Here is a 15,272-nt window from a genome sequence, read left to right as displayed (position 1 = left end):
TTTGGAGAGGGAGGGGTCCATGATTTAATGGGCTGCGAAACTAGCTGCAATTGCCTGCGAATCGACTTTGCCAGCACGGGTCAGAGGGAAGGCGTCAACGCAAGCAATAGCAGAGGGCACGGCTGGCTTGGGCAGGATCTGCAACATGGCATTCCTGACTTCATCTTGGGACAAGGTAGCCGGCTGAATCACAGCAACGAGGCTATCTCCTTTTTGAGACCTTGTAAGCGCGACGGCTTTGACATGCGGCAGCGCCTTGAGAATGCGGGTCTCAAGATCGTCCAGATCGAGCCTGAAGCCGCGCAGCTTGAGCTGGCGGTCTCTCCGACCAAGGCAGACGATATGACCGTTGTGATCCCAATAGCCGTAGTCGCCAGTCTGATACATGGTTTCGCCCAGACCGGGACATATCGTGTCCGGCACGAAGCGGGCAGCCGTGTGATCAGGCATGCTGGCATAGCCCAGGGCAATCTGCACTCCAGCAATGTAGATTTCGCCAACGGCGCCCGGTGGGAGTAAGCAGCCGTTGCGTCCCAGGATGTAGAGGCGCGACGTTGGATTAGGGTGGCCAATGGTGACGGGTTGTGTGGGGCGTAGCCGAGTTATGGTTGCGCCACCCGTACCCTCGGTGGGACCGTACATGTTGTATAGCTTGCGGCCGCCAGTGGCCCACTTGTCGACAACAGGGTGGGGGACTTGCTCTCCGACCAGGTAAACAGTCTCGAGGTTGGCAAAATCTGCAGGCGATAGGCAACGGGCGACCGAGGGCGTCATGATGGCGCTACTGACTCGGCGCAGGACGTCGAAGGGATCAGCCAACGTGGCCGGGTCGCGCAGGACGAGCGTTGCCCCATAGCAGAGGGTAGAGAAGATCTCATGGATGCTTCCGTCGAAGGCGGGCGACATGAATTGGGCGATTCGGACGCCCGGGTTCGCGTGAAGGCGTACCTCGACGTCAGCCTGGAAGGCGATCAGGGCCTGGTGGGTGCACACGACGCCCTTGGGACGGCCAGTGGAACCAGAGGTGAAGCAAAGGTACGCGGGGGCTAGCGGCCGGGGAGTGTGCTTGTTCATGTACTTGAGTTCTCCGTCGCCCTCTCCGTCGCCGTCGTCTGCATGGTGGGGAGCAGCTGCGACAGCAGGGAGCAATTGCTGGCACACCAAGTGGGCACACCCGTCTGGCATCAACTCTCTCTGCCACTCATGACCAACGACAAAGACACGGCCGCCGGCCGTCCCGAACATGTCGCGGCGAAGCTCGTGGGGGAGAGTGGCATCCAAGCTGCAAAAGACAGCGTCGGCTTGCAGTGCGCCGAGCAAGCCCACGATCCATTCCAAACTCCCATCCGCATGCACGCACACAACCTCGCCAGCCTTGACCCCAGCCTCGCCCAAGGCCGTGGCGGTGCGAGCCGCGAGCCGATGCAGCTCAGCGTACGTGATGCGTCGGTTGCCAACCTCGACTGCCACCGCCTCTGCGTGCGTGCGCGCGGCCGCGTCCAGCATAGATACCAGATCCTCGTGCATATGCGCAGCCCGTGTCGTCGACCCAGATATGCAGTTTCCCAAGACTCGCAGCCGCATCTGCATGGGCACTGTTACTAGCGCTGACTTGCACGCATGCATGGGCGTTGAGTGCGCAAGCCGCTCCAATGCCGTAGCAAAGCACATGGCCATGTCCTCAACGGCCGTTGCGGCATATCGATCTGCATGGTAGACCACACGTAGGCTCATCATTGCCTCATCGAGCGCTAGGCTGAGTGGAATGCTACTCTCAAAGTCGTACTGCACGGGTCGAAGTGGCTGCATTTCCTCGCCAGCAGCCGCCCTGTCGATGCCCCGTGTGACGGACAAGGCCGCCTCGAAGTCGCGATTCAAGCCGTGCTCGGGTGCACTCCATTGATAGCACGAGAGTTCTACCAAACCGTTGAAGACGTTCTGTACAAACTCGTCCGTCATTATAGCCTCGTCAACATTTGCGTAGAATGGCAGTGAGTTAAGAATAGGGCCAATGACGGTGTCGATGCCGTCGATGGGCAGGTTTCGCCCACTCATAATGGTTCCAAACTTGACCTGACTGACATCTGCATACGTGGCTTGCACGACCGCCCATGCTGCATGGAAGAAGGCCGCCACAGTGACGCCTAGCTCCCTGGACTTCTCCCGTAGCAGCTCACTCAAGTGCTCAAAATTGACGTTGACTTCGTTGCGCTTCTTTCCTTGGATGGTCGGCCATTTCGTTGCTGCCGCTGCTGCTTCTACTTGTCCCTTCGGTCTCTGCAAACCAGTCTCTGTAGCTGCCCCTGTGTGCTCTCGTACACAACTTTGCCAATACCGAGTCGCAGCTTCGCTCTGTTCCTTGGCCAGTGCTTCGATCTCTTTGGCCGCCGTCAAGAACGATTTTCCTGCCCCAACTCCCACTTCTCCCGCTGCTACCCTCCGCACCTTGACCGCGAGACGTTCCATGGCAAACCCATCCAATAGAGCATGATGGATAGATAGTATAATGGTAGCTTCACTCTCACGACGTCTGCCGCTGCTGCTCTTGCTACCGACTCCTTTAAACACGACGGTCTTGAATACAAACGTCGGCTGTACCTGTCCCTCTCTTCGCGCCAGTTCTTCTTCGTATGTCGTACGATCAAAAGTTACTACTTGTGTCCATGGGCACTCAAACTTGCGTTTGCACATGACATATCTCCCCTGGCCCGCCTCTTCAAACCTAGTAGAGAACATTGGTTCCATAGCTAGCACCCTCTTCCAGGCATACGTTATGAAGGGAAGATCTTCGAGGCTCCATGTTTCAAAATAGTGTATTGTGCTTTGCCCGCTATGGATGAACGCTGCTTGCAGACCAGTTGCCGGGGCTGACTCTTCATTCGAGATTGATAGTGGTTTGATCCCTGATTGCTCTGATGGCAAAGCATCCTCTACATTCTCGCCGTCTGGGACACTAGAACAGCCAGACAGCGAACGAGATGGCGACTGTGACAGAGATGATAATGACGACGGTGTTGTTGATGGTTGTGAATATTCGGTCACTGTTGAACTGGAAATAAGCTCGTGCTTGGCAGGGGCCTCCCTTGTGCGCGGACCATCACCTGGCAGCAGCGCTTCGATAGAAGGTGATGTGAGTAGCGTAAAAACTGTTGGAGGTTTGGACACCACGGCCTTGCATGCGTGTTGCACCTCGACCGCCGACAGTGAATGGCCTCCGAGCCCAATGAAACATTTTGATGTGTCGATGCTTTCCGCCGGTACGTCCAAGGCCTTTGCAATCGATGAGAGAATGAAGGTGCGTTCTGCTGACGTTGAGTCAAACATTGTGAACAAACGAAGCAACGAAAAAGTATCAAAAAAGGAAGCGCAAGAAGTCAAGATGATCACTGTTGGGTGTGACTAGTGTGGGATGTGCTCATTAAAGAGGTGCAATCGATTCATATTTTCTACACCATGTCTGCAAACGTGTTTTACGCTACCAATAAAGATAAGGTGGCAAAGGAGCTCTACGCCAACCAAAAGCGTCCTTAGCGATACTAAAGTTCATTTTTTAGGTCTACGATCTAGGTGACAATCTTAACAGACACTGTGGTTGGCTTAATTCTCCTTATTCTGGGGGTTTATGGGTCCAAAAAAAAGTTGACTGGCCGGGCAAAATACGATTGCAGACATGGTGTATTTTTCTTGCACAGCATCCCGTGTATTGTGGATCAAATGGACTTGTGGAATAAGGCCCTCCGTCGCTATATGGAAATTTGCTTTTATAACTGTTACAGTCTGTGCCCCGTCTGCGGGGACCGACTGAACCGTGTATGCCATCTCATACTACTATTGGCCATTTGAACATAAGAGCTGGGTTGAATATTTGAAATTGCAGTCTCGGTACGCTCCTTCGCCCCACCAACACCAACGCCACCAACGGGACACCGTGCCGATCCGGCTAGGAGCTATCTTAAAATGCACGATGTCGTCTAAGTATAGCTATTAAATAGCGCAATAATAGCTGGCATGTAGGGTCTTCAAGTTACTGGCCGTATGAGCAGAAGAGTCTCCTTGAACCTTGACACTCTCTTCGATATCACTATGGCGAAGCGATCAGCCAAGCACACCAATTTGTGGTTACTCAAAGTGCTGCAATTCTGCGTTCCGGAAACCGATATGATTGACATACGAATTTTCATAGTACCAAACCTAACTTAAATTTGCATGCCCCGAAAGCATTTCCTACCTACTATACATACACGCTTTCCTGCATTGTCCGAGCAATTTTACATGCTTTCTTATCCACCCATAAACCACTCTGTGATTTGGTAGACCAAGCTTTGGGAGCAAGGTCAAATACACAATGCCACATATTCCTCAGTGGGTGGATCTTGGTAATAGACCACTCACCACTATCCGCCAATGCAATTCACTCGTCCTTTGTCGGCTCTACACCATCTGCTGTCATCATCATGTTCATGGCACCGTAGCGGGACAACCTCGCACTCCTTGTCGTGTCCAGCATCTCCTCCAAGATAGTCAGTCTGCTGTTCTCGCCTGGTATAATAGCCTTTTCGATGTTGCTTAAAATGCACCTAGCATCCTCATCACGCCAATCATATAGCGTCCACTTCATCGTATACACATTGCAAGGCGGGATGCTCTCAAAGAAATCGCCACCAATGAGGTTTTCAACAAACACCTGCGCAGCTGCATCTGTAAATTGGCCGTCAGCCGAATGGAATAGCGGCTTCGCATACTCAATGACGTGTAGGAGGTCGAAAATGCCGCCCTTGAGAGATTTGTGCGCACGCAAGAGCATGGCAATGAAGCCGCCACCTCTACCTCTAATGTCAATGATCGTCTCCTTCTCAATCTCGCTCCATGGATAGTCGGCTAGAATGCCTGGTGCTTGGGCTGCCGCACCTGCTCCAAGTGACGCGTGCAGCTGTGGCACCCATCCTTGGCTGCGGAAGTACTCAAACATGCTGACGTCAATGTCATAGTTAATCTGAGCAGCCGACCAAACTGCATCTTGGCTCAGTAACGACGGAATTCCACGTGCCATGTCATAGAATTGTGTCCCATAGAGCGTGGTCCAGCTATGCCATCTTGTTCAATGATCCGACAGCAAAAGCCTTGACCTGGCGTTGTTTGTGTATGTTTTGCTCGTTTTGTCATAGGCAAATATGACGTTCCTGACAACGACTCGAAGCACCTGAGCGAGACGATGGGCGCGCGCTGAGCACGCTTTCCCAAAAGATACAATGTCCATTGATCCAGACTTCTCGAGATGGTCGGCTATTTTCAGTTTGATCGATGGATTTGGTCGCCAACTTCTTCAGCCCTTGCTATGATTATGCAATCCTTTCTGCAGTTCCTGACTTACATCCTGGGACTTGAGTGAGCGAAGCACGTCTTCGAGTTTGGTGTTGAGAAGTTTCAATACGGTTGTCATTGTGTATGTGAGAAATGTGCGAGCCATCTGTGTCTGTGCAACTGGAGGCTTGATACGAAAGACACCGGATGAAGCCTGAAAGCCCTTTGGAAAAGATCTCACAATGGTCGAATTTATTATCCTGACATTATGATAATAATTAGTCGACTTGCAGTCTCCATACGCGCTCCATCCAGGAAGATTGATGCAGTACCTAACCTTGGTCGGTAGCCGACGCAGCAGCGGGTAAGTCAATCGACCACTGTACGAAGCGTGAATGTTACACTAACTCCCAAAGGGAATACCGGTTACTGACGTCCATCATTTAGTTGCGATACAATATGTGGTGTTTTGGATTTGGTCCACGGCCATGCATGGGCAAATTTGTTGCCGACCGCATGCTTCGGAGCATAGTTGCTAGCATCATTAGAGACTGGCAGTTGCAGCTCAGACTAGAAGATGCTACTAAGGACTTTACGGTAAACCCTGGCGAATGGATCACACATCCTGATATTCGCCTCATTTGCAACAAGCGGCAAGCATGAATGAGCGAGCTATCTGGACCGGTATTCATTCATTTAGAGGCTGAGAGATCCTCTATACAAAGACCTTTTTGGGACATGCATTGACAATCATAATAATGTGCGCAAGGGTTTATCGCCTTGTTACAGATCTTCGAAGTCTTTCGGCTATAAATATCAATGTTTTCTGTGTTTCCATTAATTCTTGTGGTTCTTATTGTGCCGGTGCACAGGGTCACGTGTAACCCTTGTGCTGACAGTATGAACCATTCTGAGGACTATATGATAGGATTTTCAGAGTAGAGTAGAGCGACATGCAATCTTTCAGGTTTTATTCTATACTGTGCCCTCTTTCTCCTACGAGACTACGCTCCTCGCCCATGGAGATCCTAGGGGCAACTCCGTACATCTACCCGCCCACCATAGTAGAACCTGTATTCACTACACACTCTACACCCGTTCATTATATGCACAGATCTCATAGAACAAAGGACTCAGGCGTGGTTGCTCTAGTAGATTCCGTCAACAAACTCAACCAAATAGCGACTTGGAGCACATGGAAGGATCATTCCCTAAATATTTATCTTCAGCTGCTTAATTTTTTCGACATTTGTATCTTTCAGTACCAAGATCATTACAGCTAGCATAACTTAACTTGTCATTAAAATGAACAAAAGGCGCAGAAAACAATGCTGGAAAATAATTGAAGTAAGTATCTGAGAAATGGATAGTAGCAGTAGTGCGGGAGAGGTCTACCTGGCTAAAGTCATAATTACCATCTATATCATCTAGCTTGTATTACTATCAGTTGGATGGTCATATATTCACTACTCTAATTGTATCAGACTAAAGTTTTTAAACTATAGTCTCCGCTTAGCTGAATGAATAATACACTTCTCGCTACACTGTTTTGCTGTGGATTGAGTGGCAAACTACCAAAATAGGGATAGCGTTATGAAGTGCATTGTTTATTTGGGTTAAGGGGTGGTGGAGTACTCGGCAATCTTCTGAACGTATAGTATCAGGCAAGATGAAGAATGTGGAGTACCTCGCAAACTTAAAGGAAGGGACTAACCGGTCCGATGTACATCTCACCTTTAATAACTTTGCCTCCGACACGTCTGCATGGTCTACGCGAGGATGCACAATATTCCATCTCTACCGCACCCCAACAATGGCTCCGAGGATGGCCTTGACTGGGCATGTAGGTATGTGGCTTTCAAGGAGACTCCCTCTACTACCTAATCCAAGAACGACTACATATCTTAACCTGGACAGGAGATCCCCAAGAGCTTGCCGCCTGTGCAGGAAGAAGAAAGTTCGTTGTAATTCCCTCTACCTTTAGTCCAGCCAGATTGCTGTGCTCATGATACTGTGCTATTTGCAGGTGATGGAGCGCAACCGGCGTGTGCACAATGTGCCGCCCACCGGAGTCAATGTGTCTATTTGCCACGCGCGGTCCGAAATCCACAGTCGCGACCTCGTCGCTCTAAGCAATCCAGTCGAGGTGGCTGTTCGCGTAACAATGAAGGTGATCAAAGCCTGGCACCTTCAAGTGTTGTGGCAACTGCTGGGGACGGACTACTTCCAACCCCTTCACAAGCAACGGCACCGACATTAGGTATGTCGATATGCCTGTGAATTATGTCTTGGATTTAGAGGTTAATCTAAAGCCAACCAAGAACTTCCGGTTTCACTTGAGCCCTCGATACCATCAACCATGCATCATTCTATAGGGCCAGACACACAGCAAGCACGGTATCATGAGGGCGAGACGGCCACGTTGGATATTGCACTACACCTTGTAGGGAATGGCGATGCAGATATTCTGGGCCTCTCATTACAAAGGTTCACAGATTTTCCTGTGGACACCCCATTTTTGGACAATGCGTTCCATTCTTGTAATTTTCCACCTGATTTCATCGTTCAGGAAGGCTTGCATGATACGGTACCTACCAAAACACCCGATTACAACGATCCTATGAGTGATATTATGTTCCGGGCTTGCACAACGCTTGATAACGATAGCACCTCAATAGAACCGAGCCCAGAGAATACGTCATCAGTTTCTGAGCAACCAGTTGTTGGTGGATCTAATGACGTGTTCCTTGCCCATACTGCGCAATCGTCTCCAGAGCAATTCGGGAGTCAAAACACTAGCGGATGGCAGGAGGATATTGAAGAAGACGACTTAAGCCACCTTCTTCTACAATCGGCTTCCGGTTTTATAAACTATTTGGGCAAGTTCCACCTTTCCAACTTTGGGACCAGAGAATAACTAACTTAAATTTTGTAGGTCCGAACTTTATGGTGCGTTACAGTCTCGATTCTGTGGCTGCCAGCTGCTGAATCCGCCGCTAATTCGTCGTCTCAAGTCGATTCCTGGCACGGAGCTAGGTCGAAAATTTATAAGCGACGTGACTGGGTCGACGTACTTTTCAGATCATATAACAGCTTTCCTCGAGAATTGGTCTCCCAGTACTCCGAATATCAGTGAACATAGCACATACGATAAATCTCGTTTGCCATCTTACGAAGTTGCACAATCTTGGATCGACTGTAGGAATTATGGACTATGCTGAAGAACTTACTCAGAACATATGCTAACTGATGAGTAGCTTACCTCGATTCAGTCCAATGGTATTTAGAGAGCTCTTAATTGAGGCACTTACACTGATTAACATGGTAGTACTTATCCTATACTCGACAAGTCAAGCTTCATGGCCGAGTTCTATAGAACTTACGAATATCTTTCTCCGGAAACTGATCCTGTATGGTGCGCAGTGGTCAACACTATCCTTGCCACAGGCTACCGTGCTAATCCTAGCTCAAACGAGGACCAATATTGTAACCTTTTTACTAATGCTCTAGGTCTCTTTGATAGAGTCGCGCTATTGATGTGTTCACTCCGGAAAGTTCAAACTTTGATGCTCATGGTAGCAGATGACCATCTCACTATGTGTGGATATCCACTGACGCAAACAGTATCTTTTTGTCAGCTCTACTTGCTTACCACACTGGGGATATACAGTCCTAGCTTTGGCGGTCAAGGAGGCTCAAGCCATTGGACTCCGAACAAGCCCTTAGCCGGCAATTCGGAACAGGCAACGGGTAGATCGATGTAGGGTAAAGCGTTATGTTCAGACATTACTAGTATTCATTCAGATTATACCGGGAACTCGGGTACCGTACAGTGTCCTCTGTTAGTTCATTGAAACAGGTATAAATAAGCAATGTCTTCATGTTGAACAATCATATCAGGATCTCCGACAAAGATTCTTCGACTACACAATCTCCACTATCTGTATTGGACTATATTTTATCTTATTCCAATTATTACCTTCCCTTACTTATGGCGTTTCTTCGATCATGGCTGTGACCAAAGCCGCAAATGCTATCGATGGCTCAACCATACGCCCTTCAGAACTTGACGAGATACAAAAGCGATATAAAAGCGAACGCGAAAAGCGGCTTCTTACCGATGGCCGGGCACAATTCCTCGACCATGAGACAGTGGACAAGTTTGCCAAGGCTATCCATAATGCATGGCCAGATCCAGTGTACGACAACATGAAGCCTACCCTCAGAGATGGCTCACGATGTGAATTTCAGTTTTTTGGGGCCGGATACGGGTCTCTTACATCTGCAGTCCGGTTTCTGGATGCTGGAGTGGCTCCCGAGGATATCAGATTTGTTGATACGGCTGGAGGATTTGGCGGGACTTGGTGGCTGAACCGTTATCCCGGACTCATGTGCGACGTTGAGAGCTACATGTATATGCCGCTGGTCGAAGAGACAGGCTATATGCAGAAGTGCAAGTACTTGTACGGCCCCAAGCTGCGAGAACAAGCCGAAAGGGTCGTGAAAAAATGGGGACTTTTCGAGAATGGATTGTTCCGTGTCAAGGCTATGAGTATGACCTTTGATGACGACAAGGGAGAGTGGGTTACCAAACTCGAAAGTCCTAGAGCTGGAGAAGAGGGCAAGCAAACCACAGTCCGCTCCAGGTTTGCTTTTATAAATACTGGAGTACTGAACTGGCCCAAAATCCCTCGGGTACCCGGAGTCAACAGCTACAAGGGCCATGTGTTCCACACTTCCGTCTGGGATTACGAATATACGGGAGGCTCAGAGCGGGACCCGCGCCTGACGAATCTCCGAGACAAGAAAGTAGGCATCGTTGGTACTGGTGCTACAGCCATCCAGGTAGTACCTCATTTGGCAGAATGGGCGAAAGAGCTTTACGTTTTTCAGCGTACTGCATCTGCAGTAGACACCAGAGGGCAGCGTGAAACGGACCCGGAGTGGTGGAAAGAGTATGCTTCTAAGCCGGGATGGCAGAGAGAGAGGAGATTGAATCACGGCAAATTTAATCACAATGAGTATCCTCGACCGGCTGTTGATTTAGTTGATGACCAGTGGTCCACGGTTCCAAGCTACTCGGGGCTTATTGGCAGTCCCAATGCGCCCAAGTCGCCAGAAGAGATTCCACCATATCTGGAAAAGCTTCAAAAGATGGATCTCATCCTTCAGAAGCGAGTGCATGCCTGTGTCGACGAGATTATCAAGGAAAAAGCCACCGCCGAATCCCTAAAGGCATGGTACCCAGGTTGGTGCAAGCGCCCGTGCTTCCACGACGACTATCTTCCCAGTTTCAACCAGGAGAATGTGACTCTCGTGGATACGGATGGAAAAGGCATTGAAGGGCTCACCGAAAAGGGCATTGTCGCGCTCGGTAAAGAATACGATCTCGACGTCATCATATGGAGCACTGGCTATGAGATCTTTCTTCCAGACAGCCCAGGCAAAAAAGCACGTATTAACGTTACGGGTCGAAACGGCCGCAGTTTGGATGAAAAGTGGGATGAGAAGATTTCCACGTTATATGGCGTCCAGACCAATGGCTTCCCAACTTGTTTTGGCTGGGTCTGACCCAATCTGGGGCAACTTCAAACCAGAGCTTCTCGATAGATGAGTTGAGCCTGCTCATATTTCGTATCTTTAAGGCGAAGATCAAAAAGGCTCAAGGCGAGAAGCGCGCTCCATTGGACCCTTCCAACAAATATCCGTTTATCGTCGAGGCAACTGTTGATGCGGAAGAGGGTTGAGCTAAGGAAGTCGTGTCCCGTTCTGGTGCTCTAACGAGTCTCTCCCTCTGCCCTCTAGGTTATTTCAATGGCGAGGGAGAGTCACTTGCAGTTTTTCAGATGGATGAAGCAGCAAGACAGAAAGCCGCTCGTGGTTTAACCTGGGACACTGGGTTTGTTGACCGGCTCAAGACCATCGATAAGTGGACTGCGAAAGATCCTTTGTCTGGTATCCATTTCAAGTTTGCGAAGTCATGAGTTGGCAAATGTCTCAGTGGTTATATTGGCTTCTAGCACATAGTTTAGTTTCACATGATTGATTATATGAATTGCACATCACGGACTTTCTGATAGCATCAAATCACTACCTGTGTGAAGATCCCTGCCAACTCTTGCTCGCTTAATTAAGAGCGTATGAGACATTCTCTTGTCGGGGATTTCCTAGACTTGTACTATCAAAAGTGCAAATCTTCTAGATAAAGTGGCAATTTATTGTCGAAGTTTTTGTTAAAACACCATCGTAGGTCTATTGTACTACATATGACATGGATTTAGAGCTTTATTTATTCTTGCCTGCTTACAGACTTTAAATAGCTCGAAAAGATCTAAGATCATAAGAGCGGGCCATTGTTTCCAAAAATCTACTAAGCTTACTCTCTAGGTCTTGGTTACAAAATTCTATATCTCTGAGTCCGAACCTTAACGCCAGCTATGTACCAGAACTATAGAGAGTAACAAGCTAGCTTGGAAGTATCATTATAGGCCAATCATCCTTTCGGTTAGTTCTTGAGCGTTGTCTCGGTACACCCACATCCTCGGGGCGTTACCGCTTGTCAGACAAAAGGTCCGACGGAACAATGGCCTGATCTTACGTCGATGTTGCGATGACCCATGCGCGTATAGATGTCTCTCGCTGCAGTCTATTGGAGGAAAATCCAACCATAAAAAAAGACCTATCAAATCTGACAGCGGCATGATACGGAATCTTCCAAACGGCTGAGATCCAGTTAGATGTGGGGCGGAGAGAATATCGAGATGCAGTTCACTGGTAAGATAAGTACTTGAATAATCCCATTGAAGGCCGCTCAAAGAGTAAGGTTTTATTATTCCACGCTTCTGGAGTTGCTCCTTGTATCATGATGTTGCCATCTCTACTCCTCTGCCTCCTATTTGGCTTCTCCGTTGCTGGAGATTCTGTAACTTCCGAACATCCCGACGTTGATCTCTACTTCCACTCCGACGAGGTCGCTCATCACATCCGTAACCAAGACGGTGAGCATGCACTCCTACAAGCGACAATGAGGCGAATAGACGACCATTTCCGCGCCAACGAGACAATCCACGAGTTACTCACCCGCGATGTACAAAACAAGGAAATCAATGGTCGAGCCACAGTTTTCTATAAGCCAAATTTGAACGCTGTGTGTACGCAGAACGGGAAAGTACGGGCGCATCCCTACTCAATCCGGAATGTATGTGTCAGTGGAAGGCAATTCAGCGTAGACTGCGAAGCGGATGCCGAAGGCGACCATATCGTCACAGTACATGGTTACTGCCAGACCGACTACTTCTGCGTTACGGTGCTCAGAGACTCGCTTCATATCGTTGACCCAGACAATCTACAGTTCGGCCAAGCCGCGGAGCCAATCTGTCAAAAACGCTTGTATTTCCGACCCTTCCAGATCAAGAAAACAGCTGTAGAATTCATGACCGACTGGTGGACTGCGCCTGGCAAGTTCAAAGTCGCCTTTGGCCGCATGGCTGTCCTCGGTGACACGGCTGGTGTTTCGTACAAACTCAAATTCGAATGGAAGCATGTAAAGTCGACTTTGTGGAATGTTGCTGGAATTAAAAGTATCGAGTCGGAAAATAGCGGTGCAGACCACGAGTATGAATTGTCTTACAATTATAATGGCGCGGATGATTATCAGTTTCGAGCGGTTACTGAAGGGCTAGACGAGGTTGCTCCTAGCAAGAATCTCGTACTCAATGCTTATTTTGGAGCCGCATCTTAAAACGACGTCAATGTAGTTGGTTAGCAATGGAGCTTCATAACAAGATGACGAACATCATATGTTGCGATAAGTTATAAAGTATGTATAGAAAACTCGGTGGAAAAAAAGGTATGTATTCATTTGAGTTTCCATTACATGAAGTTTACTAGCATGGACCTTGTCATCAACAAATTTGCTCCCGGTGGGAGAATCATGAGAGCCCCTTTATTTCTTCAACGTTCGTAGCAAAGGAGCGATTCTTGCTCGTTTACTTAAGCCCACGCGGTACGGCACTTTGCCTTTGGTCATGGGCGAAGGAGTGACGGGTTTCGTTGACTTCTCTGGTGTCTCTGAAGTCGGAGCTGGGTTGAGTTTGATCGGAACAGTGGTTTGTTCTGTATCCTGAGAGATCACTGGTTCCACAGGTTGTGGCTTGTCTGGTGTGATGTCTGGGCTTGGATCAATCTTCTCAGTGACCGGGTTCTGTTCTATTGGTTGGAGAAGTTCACTAGGCTGCTCTTCTTTTGCTTCTTGTTCATGAGGTATGATGGGCTCGATGGCGTCAGAAGTGGTCGGTGTTTTCTTCGGACGACCTCGACCTCTCTTCTTCTCATTCACCGGCGCCGTTACAGGAACCAACGATGAGACTGATTCTGATTCCGTCTGGTCTAGCGTAATTTTCTTGCGCTTTGACTTCTTACTCGACACACTTATACCGTCTTCTGTTTGTGCAACGGCAGCTTTGGGCGATTTCTTTGGTATCACTACTTGCACTTTTGTCGGACTCATGTTCTGATCTGTTTCTGAGCGCTTATGCGGGTTTGTGGTTTCCGCGAAAGTATCGACTTCTATGAGATCCGTCGTAGAACTATCTGCATCCAGTCCTGTTGGCTGATCACGTTGTGCAGTGTCACAATCGTCCCGACGATACTCATCCAGATTGCGCATGATACTTTGTACAGTCCGTACGTCGACTACCTCAGGCTCGTCTTCTTCTCTTTGTTTCGGCATCGGCTTAGGTGGACTTTGTGGCGCCAGCTCGTCATGGCCGATATTGTTAGTAACTAGCCAATCGACAGTCTGGATGACGTCACCGTTGTTACGTCTCAAGGCCCCGGCAGTCGTCGAAGGCGTGAAGCCCATATCGCATATTTGCCGTACTTTCTCGGGTGTCGTGATTGCGTTGGCAGCGCGCATGTCAGCTGTTGTTCTTCGACGTTTGCTGAGCTTAGGAGCTTTCTCAGGTCGGATGGAGTAGTCAATTGGCTCTTCAGTGTCGACCTTGAGTGACCTTGAGCGACTGGGCCTTGGCTTGTATCGCTCCTCGGGGAGTCCGATTGCGGACAATTCGTCATCAGAGCTTGGATGCAGCTGGTTTTTGTGTTGGCGGGGAGATGTCTTTGCTTTCGCTTGACCATCGGTATGAGATTCTAGTCGTGGATTCGGCGTTTTCACGGTTACTAGCGGAGAGCTCGTCTTGGAGACAACCTGTTCATCATCTGCGGTATGTTCCTCAAAACTAGAACGGTCGTTCTTCGATACACTTTGATTCTGCTGAGATGACGATGCACATTTGCTCTGCTGCGTCGCCGGCCAACCAGGACTTTTCTGCATAGCCACAACAGGCGTACTCAATGACGCGTGAGGTAGTGGTTCACGATACGGAGATTCAGTCTGCTCAGATTCCTCTGCAGGCGTGAATCTCATCAGATCTGACCAAGGTACTGACGGTTCAGGCGGAAGATGATGGCGAAGCTCCCCAGTTTCGGACTCCTGTCCTAGCATTACTGGGCCGTTGACAGCTTCCAAGACACGCTGTTGCGTCATGGTGGCGTTTGGGATGGTACTTGATGGTTCACCAAACATGACGGGCTCATGGCCAGCATAATCGTTTCGCATAGTACCTTCCAATTGCCAGACGGCTTCTTGGAAATTCGCAGGTTCATGACCGTTTACAAGTTGGCCGGGAGATTCCGTCTTCCTTCTCTTGTTTGGATGCTCTGGCAAGGAGACCGAAGACAGTGGTTCATCTTGGCTGAGCAAGGGCTGTAGATGGATGGGCAATGATTCTTTACTAGTACCATGAAGTGAATCTACAAGAATGGTTAATGTCGTCACGGGATATGGTTGCAGACGCATATGGACCCTACCAATGGCACCCGTGCTTTCCGCGTGAAGATTACCGGGTCGCTGACCGGAGGCGTCTGGCGGCTGCGATGGTGGCAGGTCAGCCTCGAGGTCTTCATCTAGC

General features: G+C 49.2%; 6 protein-coding genes across 6 annotated transcripts; 3 read left to right on the top strand and 3 right to left on the bottom strand.

The window, feature by feature from the left end:
- Positions 1–42: 42 nt before the first annotated feature.
- On the bottom strand, positions 43–3,306 carry COCVIDRAFT_80768 (hypothetical protein; the record flags this gene model as incomplete). The annotated part of the gene is made up of 1 exon (XM_014696727.1): positions 43–3,306. A coding segment is annotated over one exon (3,264 nt), but the record flags the coding sequence as incomplete, so codon positions are not given.
- Positions 3,307–4,411: 1,105 nt separating this feature from the next.
- On the bottom strand, positions 4,412–5,050 carry COCVIDRAFT_30379 (hypothetical protein; the record flags this gene model as incomplete). Its single annotated transcript, XM_014696726.1, has 1 exon — positions 4,412–5,050. The coding sequence occupies one exon, from the start codon at positions 5,048–5,050 to the stop codon at positions 4,412–4,414; it is 639 nt and encodes a 212-aa protein (XP_014552212.1).
- Positions 5,051–7,660: 2,610 nt separating this feature from the next.
- COCVIDRAFT_30378 (hypothetical protein) lies at positions 7,661–9,027 on the top strand (the record flags this gene model as incomplete). The annotated part of the gene is made up of 5 exons (XM_014696725.1): positions 7,661–8,184; positions 8,237–8,499; positions 8,559–8,580; positions 8,630–8,876; positions 8,926–9,027. The coding sequence occupies 5 exons, from the start codon at positions 7,661–7,663 to the stop codon at positions 9,025–9,027; spliced, it is 1,158 nt and encodes a 385-aa protein (XP_014552211.1).
- Positions 9,028–9,309: 282 nt separating this feature from the next.
- On the top strand, positions 9,310–10,872 carry COCVIDRAFT_19673 (hypothetical protein; the record flags this gene model as incomplete). Its single annotated transcript, XM_014696713.1, has 1 exon — positions 9,310–10,872. The coding sequence occupies one exon, from the start codon at positions 9,310–9,312 to the stop codon at positions 10,870–10,872; it is 1,563 nt and encodes a 520-aa protein (XP_014552199.1).
- A 1,291-nt stretch (positions 10,873–12,163) lies between these two features.
- Positions 12,164–13,042, top strand: COCVIDRAFT_19672 (hypothetical protein; the record flags this gene model as incomplete). The annotated part of the gene is made up of 1 exon (XM_014696712.1): positions 12,164–13,042. The coding sequence occupies one exon, from the start codon at positions 12,164–12,166 to the stop codon at positions 13,040–13,042; it is 879 nt and encodes a 292-aa protein (XP_014552198.1).
- Positions 13,043–13,246: 204 nt separating this feature from the next.
- On the bottom strand, positions 13,247–15,160 carry COCVIDRAFT_19671 (hypothetical protein; the record flags this gene model as incomplete). Its single annotated transcript, XM_014696711.1, has 1 exon — positions 13,247–15,160. One exon carries the CDS (start codon positions 15,158–15,160, stop codon positions 13,247–13,249), a length of 1,914 nt encoding a protein of 637 aa, XP_014552197.1.
- Between the last annotated feature and the right edge of the window lie 112 nt (positions 15,161–15,272).

This window comes from Bipolaris victoriae (assembly GCF_000527765.1).
Source record: "Bipolaris victoriae FI3 unplaced genomic scaffold scaffold_115, whole genome shotgun sequence".
Lineage (NCBI taxonomy): Eukaryota > Fungi > Ascomycota > Dothideomycetes > Pleosporales > Pleosporaceae > Bipolaris > Bipolaris victoriae.
The sequence above is the reverse complement of the archived record's forward strand: the minus strand, read 5'-3'. Positions and strand labels throughout refer to the sequence as shown.